Below are 21,750 nucleotides of genomic sequence, written 5' to 3'. Positions count from 1 at the left end.
CTCTTCCCTTTCCTTACCTTAAAAAGAAAACTTCTAGAAGAAAGACTGACAAAAAGGGACACTGTAATGGTTGTCATCCAGGCCTTGCTGCAGACCGTTAGAAGACACTGAGAAGGCTAGGGGTCTGGGGCTGGGATAGAAGTCATGGTTCGCTCAAATCATACCATTTAGGCAGCTGCACACTAGGCTTAGACACTGGTCTCCCTGCTTGTTTGTCTCAGGGTCTTGCCATGTCAGTAATAATAACTGTACTCCGGTGCTGTGCAGTTTACCAGTTACCAGTCTCTCATTTTATAACATCTCTGTGATGACCTCCCCCACTTTACAGATGAGGAAACTAAGGCACAGAGAGGAGAAGTGTTTAATCCAAGGTCACTGGTGAAGCAAGACTCAAACTTAAGGTCTAGGGATTCTCAGCCTAGTACCACTTGCTCGTGGCTTATACACAGAGCTTCCATCTTGGTTTAGTAAACGGTCTTTCTCCTTTGAGAAGAGCTTGAAAGGCAAATTGCCAGCTCTAGTCCATCAGGCTGGGGACATGGTTTAAAGCTAATACTGGGCACCAAGACCAAATCAGGGCACCCAGACCTTGCACCTTACGGAGAAAAGAGGGGTGGCTTTGGAAATGTAGATTTTCTTCTTTCGGAAGGAGAGAAGTAAGAATTTGAGTCATTCCTGGAATTGGGGGCTTTGATGTCTAGACAACTGGATCTCCAAACCCGAGACTCAGCAGTTCAGATTGTGCATGTATTGTCTGTCTGTCTGAGTATCTGACTCTCACACACACACATACACACACACACAGACTAGGTTGAGTTGACCACATGACGGGTATGGCTGATCCTCACCCCTTGAAACATTGAAGTAAAGCAGTAATGCTTAAAAAGCAGTAATTAGGCCTCTCCGATGCCTCACAGGATGGTTAAGAGTTCTTAAATGAAGAATTCCTTGATGAAGTAAGAGTTTTTACATGAGCTAGCAAGAAGGGAAGAATGAAAAGGAAATTAATCTAGTCTCTTGATTCTTGGCCTAGTTATTTCCAGTAAAAGAGGTCAGCTTCATCTTTATTTCAAGTCTTGGGACTTGTTCTTCTGGTTCTTCTTAGCCTGGAGAAGTCCAGTGCTTTTAATTTTCAGACCCACAGACTATAGTTGGTGGTCTTCCCCACAAATGATTGCTATGGGAGCAGTCAGCTTGTGTTCTTCGCAGACAGTTTTCACTTTTTAGGGTTAACTTGAGTTAGGAGGAGGCAGGGGTGTTAGAAGATATAGAAATCTAGGTCAAATCTAGAAAATAGAGAAACCATCTCCAGTTGAAGAACAGGAAGGGTAGCGTGTCTCCCACCAACCTATTTGACCCACCCCCAGCTGACCCAGCAGAGCCAGAGAGTACTGGCAGTCCCATGCACTCCCGGCCTCTCTGCTTCACCCTTTGTCCTTTCCACTCTGCTCCTTCCCTACATTCTGCATTTTTCCAGTAAAAAGGAAATGGATTCCCACCCCACGCCCCACCCCCCAGAAGGTAACAATCATCTCTATAAGTTACAGTCACTGGTAGCTTAGTATTTAGGGGCGAGACTGGTGGCAGGTCTTTTTTCACCTTTTTGGAGAACAGCAGAGCACCCTGGAACCCTCTCCAATGTAACCAGCTCCCTGCCTGCCACATGTATTGTTTTCTCCAGGCCATTCAGAGGGTTAGAGCAGCGCTCTGTTACTCCAGCAGTAGACAGCTAGGAAATCACTTTCTTGTCATGGTCCTCTCTCCAAGTGCAGAGTTGCTATCACTAAGCAGAGGGAAAACACTTTGTGCTATAAGCACAGGCAGGAGCAAACCTTTAAGTAGCTGAGTCTTCACCAGAACAACAAACTGGAGGGAAAAAAAAGAAACATTCCATGTCTTGTCTGTTACTGTGTGTGTGATTTGAGGTTTGGTGGTTAAACATCTGTGTGTTCGTTGCTGAGCCTCATGTTGAATTTGTAAAGGTTCAGTCTCTGTCGAGTTCATCCCACCTGTTTCCCAGGTGTCTGTTTCAATCCTGATCCCTTTGGCATCAGCCCTTGCTCACAACACAAGGGCTTGATCTGATTTTACATCAAAACTCTGATGGGAAGCCAAGGAGAGAGAAGTGACTGCCTGTAACCTTTAAGGCTAGCCTTGGGAGGCAGGTCACTGTTGACTCCTAGAGTCTTAGAAGGTAATGTTCTTATTCCTGCTTGATTCATAGTACCATGCTGCCTTCTGATCCAAGCACACTGTTTTCCTTTTTCACTAGCTGCAGGGTAAGAGTCAAACCAGGATCCAGGGACATGTGCCAGGTTTGAGACCACACATGGGACTGTTCCAGGCATCACTGTGGGCCAAGCCCCAGGCATCAGCCATCAATAACTGCTAAAAATAGACGGAAAAGAGCAGGTCAGGATATTGCCTTCTAACACAATCTCTATTAACCATCCTGACCAGAAACAAGAGGAACAAGCTTGAAAATCCCTCAGACCCTGAGGGAGAAAATGAAGCGATTGTTGCAAGAATCAGAGGAAGAAATCATGGTCACCTTGGGATCCTCCTCCAGGCTTTCCCCAGATAAAGCTAAGGCGGAGACTCTGTGTGGCATCAAGAGCAAGTCCTCAGGCCCTGCTGGAACCTTGCCAGAGGACAGCTTCCTGCCCCCTCACTGTGGGCCTGTAGTCTCCGCCATTGGTGGGGATACAGATGGGGGTCTGGCCCAGCATTGCAGCTTTGGGCAGCAGGCCAGCAGCCAGCTTCCTCTGGGCTCCACAGCCTGTGTTTCAGGGTCTGCCTCTCAGGACCTCTCATCTGCCAGCATTACCAGAAGCTGTCCAGAGCCCTCAGAGAGGGATCAAGCCAAGCCCCTTTTGTCCAGAGGCCTTGGCCAAGGCTGTCACCATGAACAGCAAGAACCTTTGGGGGATGTAGTGGACTATATCATCAGAGAACTGCAGGGCATCAGCCGTCTCCAAACTGAGATTGCTGAGTTGCGGCAGCACTTGAGCCAAGTCCGAGGTTCGGTGGATGAGGTCTCTAGCTGTGTAGACTCAGTTCTGAGTGAAATAGAAGGCTTACATGTGGGCAGCAGTTCCCTGGCCAAAGGGTGTGTGGGGGGAAAGGCCCAGGAACCCCATGTGGACAGACCCAGCGAGGAAGCCATTCTGTATCTGTATGGACTTCCTGAGCAAGATGGGGAAAATACCATGGAGCTGGCTCACAACTTCCTGGCCAAGCACATGTGTGTTAATGGCATGCAGTGCAATAGGTTCATTAAAGAGGCTTACCGAGCTGGCAGAGCCCCAGCTCCCAGGCCTACTGTTGTGAAGCTTGCCCATCTAGAGCATAGGGACCTCATATTGCAGAAATCCATCCTCTTGCAGAGTTTAGGGGTCCGGATCACCACCAGAGAAGAGCCAAGCCAGCCACCATGCTCTAAGAATCCCCCAAAGGAGTCTCTCTCATCTTTGGAACAACAACTCCAGCATCGTAATTTGAATTCTTTACACCTGGATCAGCCAGTTTTTCAGGTGGAAACGGGGGACAGGGGACCAATAACAGGAGCACATCAAATGGGGGCTCAGAATCAACATAGAGAACCCCAGACCCCTGAACAGCAAGGCCTTTGCTTCCCACCCAAGAATGATTTGGCAAAGCCAAGTAATGAGTCTAAGCAAGGGGGTGAAGTCAGAGGAACATTAGGAAACCCCCAGGTTCTCAGGGGCTCCTGCAGTGAATTGACAGGAAGAGAGGCTTCTTTATCCACCCTCCATCAATGTGAGGAACCTTCCCTAGTGTTAATCTCAAAAGAGGAGGATTCTGGGAAATCCCAGGTTTTCAAACAGTGTAACCAAGGACTTGAAGTATATAAAACAGCAAAAACAGAAAACAACTGCAGCGACAAAAGTGAGACTGGCAGTTGCCTATCACTGTCTGGGTTGCTGAAGACAGAGGACAAACTCCTGGCCTGTGAACCTGGGTTGGATATTCTGAGCGCAAAGCAGCTAGAGGACCTCTTAACAGATAAGTCCAGAAGGTTTGCAACTCTGAGCTGTGACAGCCTGATGGAGGAAATCAGCATTGGGCCCGAGACTTTCAATGACATGGTTCATATTGACTTGAATGAGGAGGAGGAACATTCTGCTCAGGTCCTCAAAGATGTCTTGGAAAAGTCCTCTCGCCTGGGTGGCTCGCAGGAGGATGAAGATGTAGAGATCAAGTTTTACACGAGTAAACTGGGCCGAGCAATTGACCACTTTCGTTCAGCTTTGCAGGGAGTGTTTCAGAAGCTGGAGAACAGTGGGTCCATCACCCCTGAGGACCTTGAAAGCATTGAGAGTGGCTCCCAGTCCGAGAACAGTGATAGACTTCTTGGCACAGTGAGTTCAGGGGGTGCTCAGGATTTCTCACTGGGGAGCCCTGGGAGTCAGGGGAGTGAGAGCATACTCAGCGTGGTGTCTGGTGGAGTGAGCATCTCTGCCCAGGGAGACCAGACCTCTCAGGATCCCAGCAACTCCTCTCTGGCTTCCAGTAACTTGCCTCTTGCATATTCATCGCCAGGGTTTGCTCTGGCTCCGTGTCTGGGAAGTGAAACTTGTTCCAGGCCTGAATCTCCCAAACAGGGCAGACTAAGCCTAGAGCAAGTGTGCACAGAGACCATCTACCTCAACAGATGCATCAGCAATTTTAAAGATGTTCTAAGAGAGAAAAGACTGAGGCAGAAAAAACTTATACACGAGCTAGTACAGAAGACAGACCATCTCTCAGTAGAAGACACGCACCCAGGTATTTCAAGTCTCTGGTGAATGGGTTTGCAGCTGGCTGGGTGTGACCCGCATCAGGCCAGCATGAGATCCAGCTTGGTGGTGAGCTTCACAAGGTGATGGGGAAGGTTCACATCTTCAATCAGTCTCAATTACTGGGGTATAGATTTGTAAGTTGATCTTGTGGGAATTAGAGTGACAATTGAAAAGCAACAGAAAAAGAGTTCTTGTCCATAGGGAGCTCCCAGTTTATTGGCAGGAGCTTTAGAAAGTACCTTTTCAAAAGAGGAAGAGCATTTGAGCAAAAATAGTTTATAGCTGCAGAACTTTAGGCTATCCTGGTGTAAAGTAGGTGTGGCGTAGGAGGCAGGAATGGGGGAAAGAGGTATGTTTCTCATAGGAGCTAAGATGCTGATGCAATCCTGTGTTGCATTTTAAAATTATTCTCCATGAGCTTCTTGCTGAGATAAGATTGCCATTTCTCCAACAGCTGATGGGGCTTCTCCACCTTGTGGGCCACTGTGGGAATTTCCCTTATCCTGACCTGTCTCCTTCCCAGTACTGGAGTTGACAGTACAGAACCTTAGTTCTAACTCGGAGCTGTCCAAAAACTTCTTGCAGCGCTGACCCTGCCCAAGAGCCCGACTCTGCTCCCCACTGGTCATATTCCCTTTCTTCCATCTCCAGTTAAAGGCTGCTTACCTAACATTTAGACAATGGAATGGTTTTTGGCTACAAGAATTGAGAAAAGTCTTTTCTGGGCAGCATGGAGATGACATGTAGCTTTAAAATTACCTCTCCCAATCAAAATTATAATAAATTTATCCAAAGAGCATATGCTTTATTCATCTAATTTTAAATGTAAATGAGGTTGTCCTCTTATGCATATAACCTGATTAATCTTTCTAAGGCAAGATTAAAATTATGAAACATATTGTGTTGGCAAAGATGTGAAAGAACAGGTACTCATCCATTGCTGGTGGCATGGGAGTGGAAATTGGTATAACCTCTGAGGAAGGCAGTTGGCAGCATTCATCAGAATTATGTATGCCCTTTGAGGCCCAGCACTACTTCCAAGAATATATCCTGCAGGTACATTTTCACGTGTAGAAGGGACATATGTTCAAGGCTATTTATGAGGTATTGTTTTTAATAGTGAAGATTGAAAACAACCTAAACGTTCTTAAGAAAGCCTGGTTAAATAACTTACTGGTGCATCCAAACAATGAAATACAGTACCATGCAGCTATAAAAAGAAAGAGGTACCTCTTTGCTGAAATGGGAAGATATATTGACATATTTCAGAAAACAAGGTGCAGAGCAGTATGTGTAAGATGCTTTGTTGTTGTTTAGGTGCTAAGTCATGTCAGACTCTTTTGCAACCCCATGAACTATAGCCCATCAGGCTCCTCTGTCCATGGGATTCTCCAGGCAAGAATAATGGAGTGGATTGCCATTTCCTACTCCAGGGGAATCCCTGACTCAGGAATCAAGCCCGTGTCTTCTGCATTGGCAGGCGGATTTTTTTTTTTTTAAACCACTGAGCCACTAGGGAAGCCCATACATTTGTATAAAAAGGAGAGATGAAGACTACATACACAAATGCATAGTTTTTGTTTGTATATATGTATAGAATATTTAACAAAGGAGTTCCCTAGTGACCTAGTGGTTAGGATTCTGGGCTTTCATTGCTGTCACCCAGGATCAGTCCCTGGCCAGGGAACTGAGATCTTGCAAGCCACGTGGCATGGCCAAACAACAACAACAACAACAACCCAGCTAACCAACCAAACAAAAAACCACTAAGATACATAAGAAACTGGTATAGGATTGCCCATGGGAAAAGGTATTAGGTAAAAAACTAGTGAAATGAGATTCTTTTTTACTGTATACACTTTAAAAAATAATTTTTAGAATTTGAATCATGAATATATCATCATAAAATTAAACTGGAAAATTAAAATCATATTCCTTTCCAATATCCCTAGAGCTGCTCTTTATACCCTATCAAAAAGTCTCAATTCCTTCACTTGGCATTCAAGGCCACTACACCTGGTCTCTAGTTTACATTTCCAGGCTTATCTTCTGTTGTCCCACGGTCCTCCACCTGGAAGGAATCTTCAGTCTCACAAATTCACCTTGTACTTTGTTTTCAGCATATCACATATACATGCTTCCTTCTAGCTTGAGGTGTTATGTTTGCCACATCAACCTAGGAAAATTTACTCAGTTCTTCAACATACAGCCGAAGTTTTACTTGCTCCAGGAAGCTTTCTATAATTCCTCAGATACAAAGGGTTTTGGTCTCTCTTTAACTTTGCAGCCCCTTTTCTTTCTTCCTGGGCACTTAGAAATTTTTATATTGGATTGGCTAAAAAGGTCATTCAGGTTTTTTCCATAAAATGTTACAGAAAAATCCAAATGAACTTTTTGGCCAACCCAATATTGTAGCAACAGTAGAAACAACTCATATCAAAGCAGTACTTCCTTACTAACTCTTATAACTGTAGTGGGAGTCAATGTTAGCCTGAGTATCCAGAACTCTGGGGCTCAGTTCTTCAAGTTGCAATGTTTCTCTTCTGGGCTGACATCCTAGTGGACCATGCAGGAACTTGTGACAGCAGCAGAAATAATGAGAAGAAACTGTTGTGAAACACCAGTAAGAGATCAAGCCAGAATTCTGGGTGCTTTCCAAGATCCACTCTGGTCTATGGGCTACAGACGGGGTGGTAAAGAGGCTATCGGGCAGTGGCAGCATCCCTTCAGTGCTAGATCCAGCCTGACTCCAGCACCATTCCTTAAAGCACAAGGAATAGAGCAAGGTAAATAAGCACGCAGGCAGGCCTCTGGCCAACACTTTCTGGCTGTAGAGTCCACAAGAGGAGTCACGCTAACCTGGTAAACTGATTCAATACAGTAGTGACTGCTACCACAAGAAAGATTTGAAAAAGCTTTCTTCACTGCTCTGCTTGAGACCTTTTCCAGTCTGAGCTTACTCAGAACAATGTTTTCAAAACTGACCAATGTTGTAGCACGTATGGGTGCTTCATTTCTTTTTGTGGCTGAATAATATTCCATTATATGGAAATAGCACATTTTTGTTCATACATTCATCAGTTGATGGACATTTTGTTGTGCGCTTTTTTTTACCACATTTTTGGCTATTATGAATAATGTTGCTGTTTTTTTGTGGACATATATTCTGATTCTCTTGTGTATATACCTAGAAATGGAACACTGGGTCATATGGTAACTGTGTTTCACATTTTTTTTGGAACTTCTAGACTATTTACCAATGTGGTTGCAGCGTTTTGCATTTCTGCCAGCAGTGTATGCAAGTTCAAATTTCTCCACATCCTAGCCATTGTATTTTTACTAGAGCCATCCTAGTGAGTGTGACTGGTATCTTCTAGCTTTGATTTTCATTTCCCTAGTGGTTAATGAGGGAGAAGGCAATGGCACCCCACTCCAGTACTGTTGCCTGGAAAATCCCATAGATGGAGGAGCCTGGTAGGCTGCAGTCCATGGGGTTGCTAAGAGTCAGACACTACTGAGCAACTTCACTTTCACTTTCCACTTTCATGCATTGGAGAAGGAAATGGCAACCCACTCCAGTGTTCTTGCCTGGAGAATCCCATGGACGGAGAAGCCTGGTAGGCTGCAGTCCATGGGGTCGCACAGAGTCAGACACGACTGAAGCGACTTAGCAGCAGCAGCAGCAGTGGTTAATGATGTTAAAATATCTTTTCATATGCTTATTGGCCAGTTTTATATTTTCTTTGAAGAAATGTCTATTTAAATCCTTTATCCATTTTAAAATTGAATTGTTTGTCTTTTTCTGTTGAGTTGTAAGAGTTGTTCATATGTTCTGGACATCAGTTCAGTTCAGTCGCTCAGTCGTGTCTGACTCTTTGCGACCCCCTGGACTGCAGCATGCCAGGCTTCCCTGTCCATCACCAACTCCTGGAGCTTGCTCAAACTCATACATTAAGTCATTGATGCCATCCAACCATCTCATCCTCTGTTGTCCTTTTCTCCTCCCACCTTCAGTCTTTCTCAGCATCAGGGTCTTTTCCAGTGAGTCAGTTCCTCACATCAGGTAGCCAAAGTATTGGAGTTTCAGCGTCAGTATCAGTCCTTTCAATGAATATTCAGGACTGATTTCCTTTAGGACTGACTGGTTTGGTCTTCTTGCAGTCCAAGGGATTCTCAAGAGTCTTCTCCAACACCACAGTTCAAAAGCATCAGTTCTTTGGCCCTCAGCTTTCCTTATAGTCCAGCTCTAACATCCATACATGACTACTGGAAAAACTATAGCTTTGACTAGACAGACCTTTGTTGGCAAAGTAATGCCTCTGCTTTTTAATGTGCTATGTTGGTCATAGCTTTTCTTCCAAGGAGCAAGCATCTTTTAATTTCATGGCTGCAGTCACCATCTGCAGTGATTTTGGAGCCCAGAAAAATAAAGTCTGTCACTGTTTCCCTTGTTTCTCCATCTATTTGCCAAGGAGTGATGGGACCGGATGATCTTAGTTTTTTGAATGTTGAATTTTAGGCCAGCTTTCACTCTCCTCTTTCACTTTCATCAAGAGGCTCTTTAGTCCCTCTTCACTTTCTGCCATATGAGTGGTGTCATCTGCATACGTGAGGTGTATCTGAGGTTATTGATATTTCTCCCAGCAATCTTGATTCCAGCTTGTGCTTCCTCCAGCCCAGCATTTCACATGATGTACTCTGCATATAAGTTAAATAAGCAGGGTAACAATGTACAGCCTTGACATACTCCTTTCCTGATTTGGAACCAGTCTGTTGTTCCATGTCCAGTTCTAACTGTTGCTTCTTGACCTGCATACAGTTTTCTTGGCAGGCAGGTCAGGTGGTCTGGTAGTCCCATTTCTTAAACAGTTTTCCACAGTTTGTCATGATCTATACAGTCAAAGGCTTTGGTATAGTCAATAAAGCAAAAGTAGATGTTTTTCTGGAACTCTCTTGCTTTTTTGATAATCCGACAGATGTTGGCAATTTGATCTATTTCCTCTGCCTTTTCTAAATCCAGCTTGAATATCTGGAATTTCTCGCTTCATGTACTGCTGAAGCCTGGCTTGGAGAATTTTGAGCATTACCTTGCTTGCATGTGAAATGAGTACAGTTGTGCAGTAGTTTAACATTCTTTGGCATTGCACTTCTTTGGGATTGCAATGAAAACTGATCTTTTCCAGTCCTGTGGCCACTGCTGAGTTTTCCAAATTTGCTGGCATATTGAGTGCAGCACTTTCACAGCATCATCTTTTAGGATTTGAAATAGCTCAACTGGAATGCCATCACCTCCACTAGCTTTGTTCATAGTGATGCTTCCTAAAGCCCATTTGACTTTGCATTCCAGGATGTCTGGCTCTAGGTGAGTGATCACACTGTCATGGTTATCTAGGTTGTGAAGATCTTTTTTGTATAGTTCTTTGTGTATTCTTGCCACCTGTTAATATCTTCTGCTTCTGTTAGGTCCATACCATTTCTGTCCTTTATTGAGCCCATCTTTGCATGAAATGTTCCCTCAGTATCTCAGATTTTCTTGAAAAGATCTCTAGTCTTTCCCATTCCTTTGTTTTCCTCTGTTTGTTTGCGTTGATCACTAAGGAAGGCTTACTTATCTCTCCTTGCTATTCTTTGGAACTCTGCGTTCAAATGGGTATATCTTTCCTTTTCTCCTTTGCCTTTCGCTTCTCTTCTTTGCACAGCTATTTGTAAGGCCTCTTCAGACAACCATTTTACCTTTTTGCATTTCCTTTTCTTGGGGATGGTCTTGATCCGTGCCTCCTGTACAATGTCATGAACCTCCGTCCATAGTTCTTAAGGCACTCTGTCAATCAGATCTAATCCCTTGAATCTATTTGTTACTTCCACTGTATAATCTAAGGGTCCAGATAATAATGACGTAAGGACATAGGTCCAAATAATTTGTAAATATTTTCCCCCAATTTGTTTGTTGTCTTTTTACTTTCTTTATGGTATCCTTTGAAGTGTAAATGTTTTATTTTTCAGAAAAAATTATTGTAATAAAATATAGAAAACATAAAATTTGACATTTTAGCCATTTAAAATTCATTCACATGACCATCACCATGTGGTCATCGCCACTATCTAATCCCCAGAACTTTTTCCATTTTCCCTAGCTGAAACTCTGGTACAGAGTTCTGGTACATTAAATTAACTCCCTGTTCTCTCCTCCCCTCAGCCACTGGCAATCACCATTGTACTTTCTGTCTCTCTAAATTTGACTGCTCTAGGTACCTCATATAAGTGTATTTGCACAATATTTGTTCTTTTGTAACTGACTCATTTCACTTGACATAATGTCTTTGAAGTTCACCATGTTGTAGCATATGTCAGAATTTCCTGCCTTTTTAAGGATGAATGATATTCCATTGTATGTATATATACTACATTTGTTTATCCATTCATCCATCAGTGGACACTTGGGTTTCTTCTACGTTTTGGCTATTGTGAATAATGCTGCTATAAGTAGGGGTGTACAAATATCTGTTGAAGTTCTTGCTTTCATTTCTTTTGGGTATATACACAGGAGTGGCATTGTTGGATCATATGGTAATCCTGATTTTTTTTTTTTTTTTGAGGCATTGCTGTGTTGTTTTCTACAGCAGCTGTCATTGCACATTCCTAACAATAGTGCACATAGGTTCTAGTTTTTCAACATCCTTGCTAAATAACACTTGTTATTTCCTGGTTGGCTTTGTTTGGTTTGCCATCAGAATATGGGTATTAGAGTACAAAAGTTTTAAATTTTGATGAAGTTCTATTTATCTATTCTGGTGTTGATTTTGCTTTTGGTTTTATAGCTAAACCATTCTCTAATTCAAGGTCACAAAAATTTACTCATACTTTTTTTTCCTAAATGTTTCATAGTTTTATTTAGTGCTTATATTTAGGTCTGTGATTCATTTTGAGTTAATTTTTGTGAATGGTGTGAGACAGGGGTCCAGCCTCCTTCTTGAGCATGTGTATGTCTAGTTATCTCAACACCATTTATTGAAAAATAATATTCTTTATCTGTTGAATGGTAAAAATCAACTGGCCATAAATGTAAGAGTTTACTTCTGGACTACCAGTTCTAGTCCATTAATAATCTTTAGTCTATTTTTATGCCTCAATTTCTTTCTTTCTTTTTTTTTTTTGGACATGTGTGATGTGGGATTCTTAGTTCTCCGAAGTGGAGATCAAACCTGCATCCCCTACATTGAAATTGCAGTCTTAACCACTGGGCCACCAGGGTAGTCCCTAGATTCCTTCTTTTTGAAATACTTTTTTCATTTGGCTTCCAGAATACCTCTCTGTCTTGTATCTCCTCCAATATTATTGACCGTTTCTTCTGGAGTCATATTTGCTACTACCTCCTTATCTTCCCACCGTTGTAGTACCTCACAATTCAATCCTGACCACTACTTTTTATTTATACTCACTTCCTAGATAATCTCTTTCAGTCTCATGATTTTCATAAGCATTCCCAGATTGATATCTGGCCCAGATATCTTCTAGGAATACCAGATTCCACATCTACTTACACCCACATTTCCGTGTGAATAGACATCTCAGATTAGACATTTTCAAAACCAAACTCCTGATCTTTCTCCGTAAACCCTGCCAAACCTACTTTCCCTATAGTCTTCCTTACCAGTAAACGGCAACTCCATTCTTACAGCTAGCTGCTCAGACCCAAATCCATAGTCATTCTTTTTTTTTTTTTTTAAACCACATTGTTTTGTTTTTTATTTGCTTGTTTGTTTTCAGCTGTGCTGGGTCTTAGTTGCGGCATGTGGGATCTAGTTCCCTGACCAAGGATTGAACCTGGGCCCCTTGCATTGGGAGCATGGAGTCTTAAACACTGCACCACCAGGGAAGTCCCCATAGAGTCAATCTTGACTTCTCTGTTTCTTTCATAAGCCATATCCAATCAGTTATTAAATTCCATCTGCTTTGCCTTTCAAACATATTCCAAACCTTAGCACTAACATCTCAATCTCAGTCACCATTTTCTCTCGTCTAGATGATAGTGGTAGTCTTGCTGATCTCCCGGTTTCTACCCTTGTCCGTCTGCAGTCTGTTCTCCCCAGCCATAGTAATCCACATAAAACACAAGTCAGATCATATCACTTCTCTGTTCTGAACAGAATGAAAGCCAAAGTGCTTATGAGGGCACTATTTGAAATGATCCTCTAAGGCAGACTTGTTCCTTCACACCAGCCATGCTGTCAGCTCAGACTTTACACTTGCTGTGTGTTCTGACTGGAATACATTTCTCTTTGCATTCTGAATAGCTTTTTTACTAATTTTTCTTCATATCTCTGCTTAGATGTTCTTTTAGCAATGAGGCTTCCTGACAATCATTTATAAACTTTTCATAGCATAACATCACCACTGGGGACAATATCTTTTCCCCTTACCTGGATTTTTCAGCTAAGTCCCTATCATTTGTGATCAGTTCAGTTCACTTCAGTCGCTCAGTCGTGTCCGATTCTTTGCGACCCCATGGGCTGCAGCACACCAGGCCTCCCTGTCCATCACCAACTCCTGGAGTTGGTCCATCAAGTAGGTGATGCCACCCAGCCATCTCCTCCTCTGTCGTCCCCTTCTCCTCCTGTCCCCAATCCCTCCCAGCATCAGAGTCTTTTCCAATGAGTCAGCTCTTCCCATCAGGTTACAGTATACATAGTTCCAGATTCTGGAACCAGAGTACCTGTTTCAAATTTTGGCTTTGCCACTTGCTGTGACTTCAGGCAAGTTTCTTAACATCTCTGTGATCTTCATTTTAATCAATAGGAAAATGGAGATTATAACAGTATTTACTCAGAGTTGTTGTGAGAAGTAAATGAGCTTACTCAAATAAAATGCCAGATATGTATTGTGTTCACTTGGTGTTCGCAGCTGTCATCATCTTCACCATCATTACTAGTTGTCTGTTCCTCCTACTAGAATAGAAGCTTCTTAAGATCACAATTCACTGCTCTAGCAGCATGAGAACAGCACCTAATGTGAAGTAGGTTCTCAGTGAATATTTAAGGAATGGAAGTCGTGGTACATATATACAATGAAATATTACTCAGCCATAAAAGGAACACAGTTGAGTCAGTTCTGGTGAGGTGGGTGAACCTATAACAGAGCCTGTTATACAGAGTAAAGTAAGTCAGAAAGAGGAAAACAAATATCTATATATTAATGCTTATATATGGACTGTAGAAAAATGGTACTGATGAACTTATTTGCAGGGCAGGAATATAGGCTCAGACACAGAGAACAGACCTGTGGCCACAGCAGGGAAAGGAGAGGGTGGCATGGATTGAGAGAGTAGCATTGACATACGTAAATTATCATGTGTAAAACAGATAGCTAATGAGAAGTTGTTGTATAATACAGGGAGCTCAACCTGGTGCTCTGAGACAACCTAGAGAGGTGGGATGAGGTAGGAGGGAGGTCCAAGAGGGAGGGAACATACATATACTTATGGCTGATTCATGCTGATGTATGGCAGAAACCAGTACAACATTGTAAAGCAATTATCCTCCAATTAAAAACAAATTTAAAATTTAAAAAATTTTAAAAAGAAATGAATCCTCACAATAACTCTGGGCAATCACTAGTCTTATCTTCTTTTTAAAGATAAGGAAATGCAGGCTCAGGTAAGTTGAGTGCCTCAAATCTTTGACTCCAAAGTAATGGAGTTAAGATTGTTTTAACAGTGAGGAAGTGTGTGTCTCGTCCTTATCAGATGGACTATCTGGAAGAGTAAGATTATTCTTAGGGATCAGAAATTTTCCTGCAAAGCAGGTGTTATATAGACATGTATCACTTAAATTGAAAACTAAATCTGAGTGGAAAAATCCTAAGGTATTTTAAGAAGTTAGGAGGCACAAAGTGTTTGATTCCTAACAAGAAAAGATATTTTTAAGTTATTAATAAGAAAATGTTTGGCCAGGGGTTGGGACAAACTGAAGGGACTAGTACAGCGGTTCTTTGGGGTCTGGAAAATGGTACAGGCTAAGAGGCCTATCTTTTCTCTTAGGCAAGACACATGTCTTTAGAAAGGCTGTTGTTTTCTAAGTTCTGAAATTTCAAGTTCCTTTTACTACATAAAAACACTAGATGTGCTAAACCCTCAGACTACAAAGGTGAAATAAAATATATATATATAATTCTTGCTCTCAAGAAATTCACAGTATGTAAAGGGAGACATTTATACAGACAATTAACAATGAAACATACTGACAACAAACTGTCATAGAAGTGTGTACACAAAAGCATGGGTACCATGGACGCATAGTAGAGAAGCACCTAATTCTGTTTTTGAGAGGAAGGCAGATAAATTTTCAGAGACATTAATATTTGATCTAAGTTTTTAAGAATAAGTCTGAGTTCACCCAATCAATGCAAGAAGCTAGGTCATGACAATATATTGACTTTTCTTCTTTAGGCATCGTGGGGAACTCTGGGAAGAATAGAAGGACACAACTGAAGCAACTTTAACATGATATGTACAATATATTTAAGATAGTGGAGGAAGAGAAAAACCTTTTCAACTCGAATCACAGGGTCAGTTCGTTGCCTAGCTTTCTTTTTCAAAGGGAACAGAGTGTTCCCAGGAAGTAGGGAGTATATGTAGTAGAAGAGACAGTTCCCTCTCCCAGAAATGTTTTTTTAATCTCACCCACTTTTCTGCACTGTTTTGGAAGATTCCTATTCCTGAATCTCTTCTGTCAAGTCAGGTGACCCATTAGGTAATCAGAAATAGCTTGAAAAATTGAGAATTTACTAGTTACCATGACTCTCCCTTCTACTTGTTTGTTATGTAATGTCAGTGAATCTTTATTCAAAGGGATGGGAAAAAAAGAAAAGAGGGGCTAATGGGTCCAGATAATGGACTTTGCTTAGAGAAGGAAGCCTCTGTCAAGCAAGTGTGGCCTAGAAGGCTGTGTAGTGTCTGGCAAATAGGAAAGGAGTAATTTCTGGACTTTATTCTTCCTCTCCTGTGGTTTGCTTGGGTCCTTCTGGAAGTGTCAGTTTCTCTTGATGTATTGTTCTAAGTTTGGTAGATAATCAAACCTGGGATTGCAGCTGTGGTTTTATCATTCAGATCATAGTGACTTAAGTCATAGTGACTTGATAAGGACTTGGTGCCTCCAAATCTATGGGCACTGAGCCTCCAGGTCCTGGCCTTACTTCTAGGCCCTAACTTGGCCTAACTTAACATAGGCTCTGGGAAAACAGGCCAAGGCTTATGGGGCAAAACACGTAGCCAGCCTGTGTTAGAAAAGGGAGAGGGCTCAGCTACCCGGCCTTTGGGGTTCTCAGACTTAGCCCAGATTCAGATGAGCTCATGTAGCTCCTGAGGAAGGAACCTGCTCTGTGTTCAGTCGGTTCAGATGGCCTGTGGGAGTGGCCCTTGGTAACACAGCTGGCCTTGTGGCCCCGGTGGCCCTGACCCTGCATGCAGACCACTTTGGAAAGAGGGGAAAGGGTGGCTGAAATTCCCAGGCCGACTTGGTCCTTTGGTTTTTGTAGCCAAACCTGTTCTAAACTAAAAAGCAGGGGCAGCGTATACAGGTGAGGATTCCGGGAGCCAGGCTCTGAGCTGCCGGGTTGTTAGAGGACTTCTCCGAGCTCTCCTCCATGTCCCACGAGGTTAGCTCTACCTGGTTTAGGATGAATCTACTAACCTCTCTGCCCTTTTTTTTCCTGCTCTTTCTCTCCTTGCAGAAGGAAAGCGAGGAGCCCTTCAGGTTGTGCTCTGGCCCTTTGGGGCCCCTTTGTTGTTGGTTCTCTCCCCTCCCTCCTGAGTACAGTGTGTGTATGTGTGTGTGCGCACGCATGCGTGCTTATGAGCTGTGGCTCATGCAGCCGGTGTGTTTGTCCTGACAGCAATTTGTGTGCATGCTCCATGCCCGTGTGTGCTCCTGCAGACACCCGTGGAGCCTTGTGAGGATGTGTGTGCCTGTATGGCACACATTCAGTGTAGCATGTGTGTGCTTACCCTTGTGCTCAGTTTGACCCCCCCAGGCACTGACTGCCTTCCTTTTTTCCTACTTTGCACAGTGTGTGTCCATTTTCTACTTGTGGCTGCCGACTGGCATATGCTGTAAACCCTCACTGAGCCCAGCATGCATATACACTTTGTATTTGAGAGCGGGAGTTTTTGTAGGCTTTTTGTGCCTCTTGCTTGGGGCCTAAATGTGAAAGTGCTTTGTGCTTCTGAGCAGGCTTCCTGGCCTCTCTGTGAGCACAAGGGTCTGCAGACCTGTGGTGTGGTTTCCACACACCATGAGAATGTGTGGTGTACTAAAGCTCTGTGCCTACAAGCACTGGTTCCTCAAGATGGTAAGGGTGCGCTTGCCGGTGATTTGAGCCCTGGTGAACACCGAGTCCTCCCCCAAATGGGTGTGCATGCTCTGTATCTCTGTATGCGGGATCCGTGCTCACCTACGGCTCCTCAGGTGCAAGTTGTGTCTATGAATGTACCTCCTATAGGTACTTTGTTGAGACCTGCTCTCATTCCCCTAGCCCTCCTGTGCCCTGTGTGTGCATGCTCTGCACTGTGTCTGCAGGCTTCTGCAGACCCACTGCCCCCTCTAAGCACAGGAAATGTGTATGATCTGAGCCTGTGAACCCTGGCTGCCAAAGGTGTTTTGTGATTTTGTTTCCTTACGCCCAGTGGCTTCTGGCAACCACCTAATTCTAGGTAGGAAGTAAAAATCTGCTGAGCAGTGACTGTTTCTAAAGGGAGGATAAGTTGGTTGGTGGGATCTGGGGATTTAGGAATGGGCTGCCCCTCACAGGAACCATAGGAGACTTGATTCAACCTTCTGACTGACTTTTGGGCCTGGCCATCCCTCTACCATTTCATCCCACTCATAGAACCAGGGTAGGAGGCAGAAGCAGTGAAGTGTGGTCACAAAGGGCCTTAGGCAGTAGGCAGATAGGCTTGATTAGAGCACAGGCAACCTGAAAAGGATCTTAAATCCAAAGTGCATCTTGAGCTTCCTGCTGGTCCAGGGTCACTCTAACCCACTTTTACATCACCGATTAGCTTGTCCTACCTCTTTTTCACTCTCTTGCCTCATTTTGCCTCCCATCTTTAGCCCTCCCAAAACTTCACCCCCTGTCCAGAGCCTAACAGCTTACCTCTGCCTCCCTTGATCTGGAGCTCCTTTGCTCAGGATGGCTAGCTGGAATCCAGATCCCAGGAGTCAGGGAAGTCATTGGGGGTGGAGGAAACAAGGAGGAACAGAAAGCCCCAGACCCGCGAGTACTGTCTGTTGAGCCTAAGTAGCAGGTGCCATTGGTCCTCTGAAAGCCCTGGCAGCTTTGGAACTCTCTGTACTCTGCCTGAAGGATTTGCTTTGGATTTTTTTTTTTTTTTTTTTTTACAAAAAGCTTTAAAAAGTATTTTCCAACAGTTCCTTGCTTGAATTATTTGGTGCTTCAGTTTTCAGCTTCTTATTGTAGAGTTCATAAAATTTGCAAGAATGGTAATCCAAGTATCTAATCTGCCCTGTATTCTTTTGTTTTATCAAGTTTATCAAATGTAGAGCATACTCAGTGTCAATAAGTTATAGCTTCAAGGACCCTAGGCCAAGTCAAATCACAAGATGAGACAGGAATCCAGAAAGACCAGGTCTGACTCTAGGGCAGCCAACAGAACTTAAGAATATAGCTGGAAGACTGGACTCTATATGAAGTTGTCCTTTGGCTTTAGTGAGGCCTGGAAGCCTACACGGGCCCTCTCTTGGCCCATGCTTACTGTTCTATACCAGTGGATATGTGAGGGGGCTCTACATTCTGGCAGCTCTCACACTCCCAGTGGACCTTAGTCCTGGGTTCTCTGTGAGCTTATATCCTCCGTGCTCACTGGGGAGAAGGGAGATGAAGTCCTACTCACTTCAGCTGCCTGCTTGTGGCCCTGGCTGGTCAGGGAACCGGCTTCCACCTCAGGCCGGCCATGTCACCACACGGTGTATGTGACCTGTGCTGCTCTGGGCTTCCTGCTTCACTGCTCACTGCCTGACCAAAGAAATATGGCACTCTCCCATCTTTCCCAGGAGCTAACTTCTCTCTCTTTCTCTCTGTAAAGATTTCAGATGGTGGTGATCCCTGTATGCCCCAGTGGCTTCCAGAAGGGTAAGTGTGGCACTTCAAGGTTTCTGTGAATCTTACAGTCTCTTATACTGCTTTAGCTTTTCCCTTGGGAAGCAGGAGAAACAGCTTCATCAGCTGGATTCTGGAGAAGGAAGAGGTTCCACTGTCGAGACGATTGTTTCTCCGGGGCAGAGGAGAGGACGCTGCAGACTGATTCCCCAGAGACGGAAGAGAGAGCTTTGCAGAATGGTTCCCCTGAAGCAGGGGAGGGAACTTTGGGGCTCCCCATCCTTATTTCTGGAATTTCTGCTGTATCGCATCATAGTGGTGGTATGCTCTTTATGTATAAGGATGAGAAAACTAGAAAAATATCTGCATTTAGAACTGGTTTCCTTCTATTCCACTGTTGATAGTGTAATTGCTTAGCTTGCTACTGGCCTCAGCTGTTGTGAGTCACTTACTTACTCCATTCTACTATAGTGAAGACATAAGTAGTATCCTTGATGAGCTCTGTGGGTTCTGTTTGTGTTTCTTGTCTGGGAGTTTCAGACCCATGTGATTGCACCAGAGAAACATTTTAAATTGTTCAACTGCTATGACTTACTGTTATTAAGAGAGGAAAGTGTTTAAGTGCCTGCACCACCTCTACCCTCCACATACAGCTCTCAAGACCGTTAGGCTCTTCCTTCTGTCCTTGCCCCTCAAAGTCCTGACGTCGAAGTTCTCAGTGGCTGCCTCCTCTTCCTCATCACCAGGGAAGAAAAAAGATTAGATCAGAAAGTTATCAACTATATTTTTAAATGCTTCTTTTCCTTTTAATATGTCTTTTTTATAGCAAGAGTTAATCATGTGAATGAGCCACTCTTCTTTTGTCAAAAGCTCATTTGTGTTGCCAAAAAAAGACACTTCTTGGCTTAAGGTATACATTTTATAGTTTTCAGAATTAGCCACAAATTTGTGGCATCAGTTGCTTCTTCAGCAGCCCTTCTTCAGGGCTTTAGCATTTTTCTTCAAATAATTTTAAACTTCATACATACCAACGCAACATAACCAGGCTATTTTTAAATGGAGCCATGCAGGGATTTTCTAAATGTCTCCCTGTTGTCATCTTTCCCTGCCTTCAGCTTAGTCCTTAGAAACTGTCACAAGTTTCAAACTTTCATAGGTGTGGTGGTCTCATTGAGAACAAAGCTCACTGCCCATATTCAGGAAGCTAGATGATTAGAAATCAGCATAATGGGTTGCCTGCTTCAACTCCTAGCCTTGACCTAATTTGTGGCTCCATTTTTTGCCCGTATAGCTAGCAGTATGTACTTATTCTTCTGTGATATTTCTCTTTTCACACCAGCTGTGGTGTACAACCCAGCCACCCTTCTTTCCCCGCTTCATTGCTTACATGAAAACCAAATACCTGAGTTAATTTAATTAAAGCTCAGAAGGATAGTTTCTGAAAGGTCAGAGAGGTTTTTATAGTTCCTCTCATTTTATGGAAGTAACACCAAGATCCAGAGAGAGGAAGGAATTTTGGCAGAGGATACGTAGTGAATTAGTAGAAGAGTTGGGGATAAAATCCAGATTATCTCAATGTAAGAATGATGTTCTTTTTAGGAAATTCTCTGTATTTTTATTGTGTATTGTTATATGGAATAGCAGGCAAAGAACAGAAAAGTTAATAAATATAAAAAAAGTATAAGAGTTTTAGAAATCTCAAGTTGCTCATAGGCTTCCCCAGTGGCTCCGATGGTAAAGAATCTGCCTTCAATGCAGGAGACCTGGGTTTGATCCCTGGTTGGGGAAGATCCCCTGGAGAAGGGCATGGCAACCCACACCAGTATTCTTGCCAGGAGAATCCCATGGACAGAGGAGCCTGGTGGGCTATAGTCCATCGGGTTGCAAAGAGTTGGACATGAGTGGGTGACTGACAATTTCACTTCACTTTCAGTTGCTCCAGCTGTAATTTTTTTCTTGGTTTCTGTTGAAGTGACCATAGGGCTAGGCCACACTCTGAGTCACTTGGCTGTTTCCTTCTTAAATGGTCTTTTTTTCCCCTCTAAATGATCTTTTGGAAGTCTCTCGTCTACTTCCCCTGCCTCCATTTGATTATGCAGGCTCCTGTTTCCATAGAGACTTTTTCTTCAGGAGGCTTGGATAGACAGAACTGGGGACTCTTCCTCAGGGTGGAGAAGGTCTGCTTCTACATGTTCTTGTTTGTCAGTCTTGCTCACCTAGGCAGCACCTCTTCTGTAGAGCTATTCCTGAGCTCTATTCTAGCACAGGTCTGGAAAGACTTAACTTTAGGCATGAGTGTCTCTGGCCTGAGTGTAGGGAGAAGCTATCTTAAGCATCAGTTCCCACCTTTTATGGAGCACAGGGGTCTTCAAATAAACAAAGGCACCTTGGACTGGCATAGTGTGATAAAAGAGCTTTCAGTCCTTGGCTAAAACCTTAGAAGGAGACTGAGAGCAGATTCCATTGTTTGTCATCCCATGGCTTTACTTCCCTCACTTTCTGTCCTCCTTTTTCCTCTTAAAGGCCCATGGTGAGGGTCAGTTCATCCTTCTTTGGGGAGAGGATGAGCAAGGAGAATGGAACATTGAACCTGCCAGTAACTCAAGGGGAGACTAAAGGTCCTGACATATTTTCTTCTCTCCTCAGGCCAGCTGGAGGGCTCTATGGCATTGACAGCATGCCAGATCTACGCAGAAAGAAGCCACTGCCGCTTGTCAGCGACCTGGTGAGTGAGCAATCTTAGTGAGCTGTCAGGAATGGAAGTGGGGCCTTCAGCGACAGGTATTAGTCTGATGATCAGTCATTTAAAGCCTCACTGAGACTTAGTGATGGCTTC

General features: G+C 43.5%; 1 protein-coding gene across 2 annotated transcripts in view; it reads left to right on the top strand.

The window, feature by feature from the left end:
- UNC13B (unc-13 homolog B) overlaps positions 1-21,750 on the top strand; it is a 211,927-nt gene that overhangs the window by 154,479 nt on the left and 35,698 nt on the right. For both annotated transcript variants that reach the window (XM_005900762.3, XM_070375689.1), the window contains exons 11-12: positions 18,901-18,947; positions 21,561-21,639. In XM_005900762.3, the coding sequence (XP_005900824.1) occupies positions 18,901-18,947; positions 21,561-21,639 (126 nt within the window). The remainder of the gene's footprint in view (positions 1-18,900; positions 18,948-21,560; positions 21,640-21,750) is intronic.

This window comes from Bos mutus, chromosome 8 (genome assembly GCF_027580195.1).
Source record: "Bos mutus isolate GX-2022 chromosome 8, NWIPB_WYAK_1.1, whole genome shotgun sequence".
Taxonomy (NCBI): Eukaryota; Metazoa; Chordata; class Mammalia; order Artiodactyla; family Bovidae; genus Bos; species Bos mutus.
The sequence above is the reverse complement of the archived record's forward strand: the minus strand, read 5'-3'. Positions and strand labels throughout refer to the sequence as shown.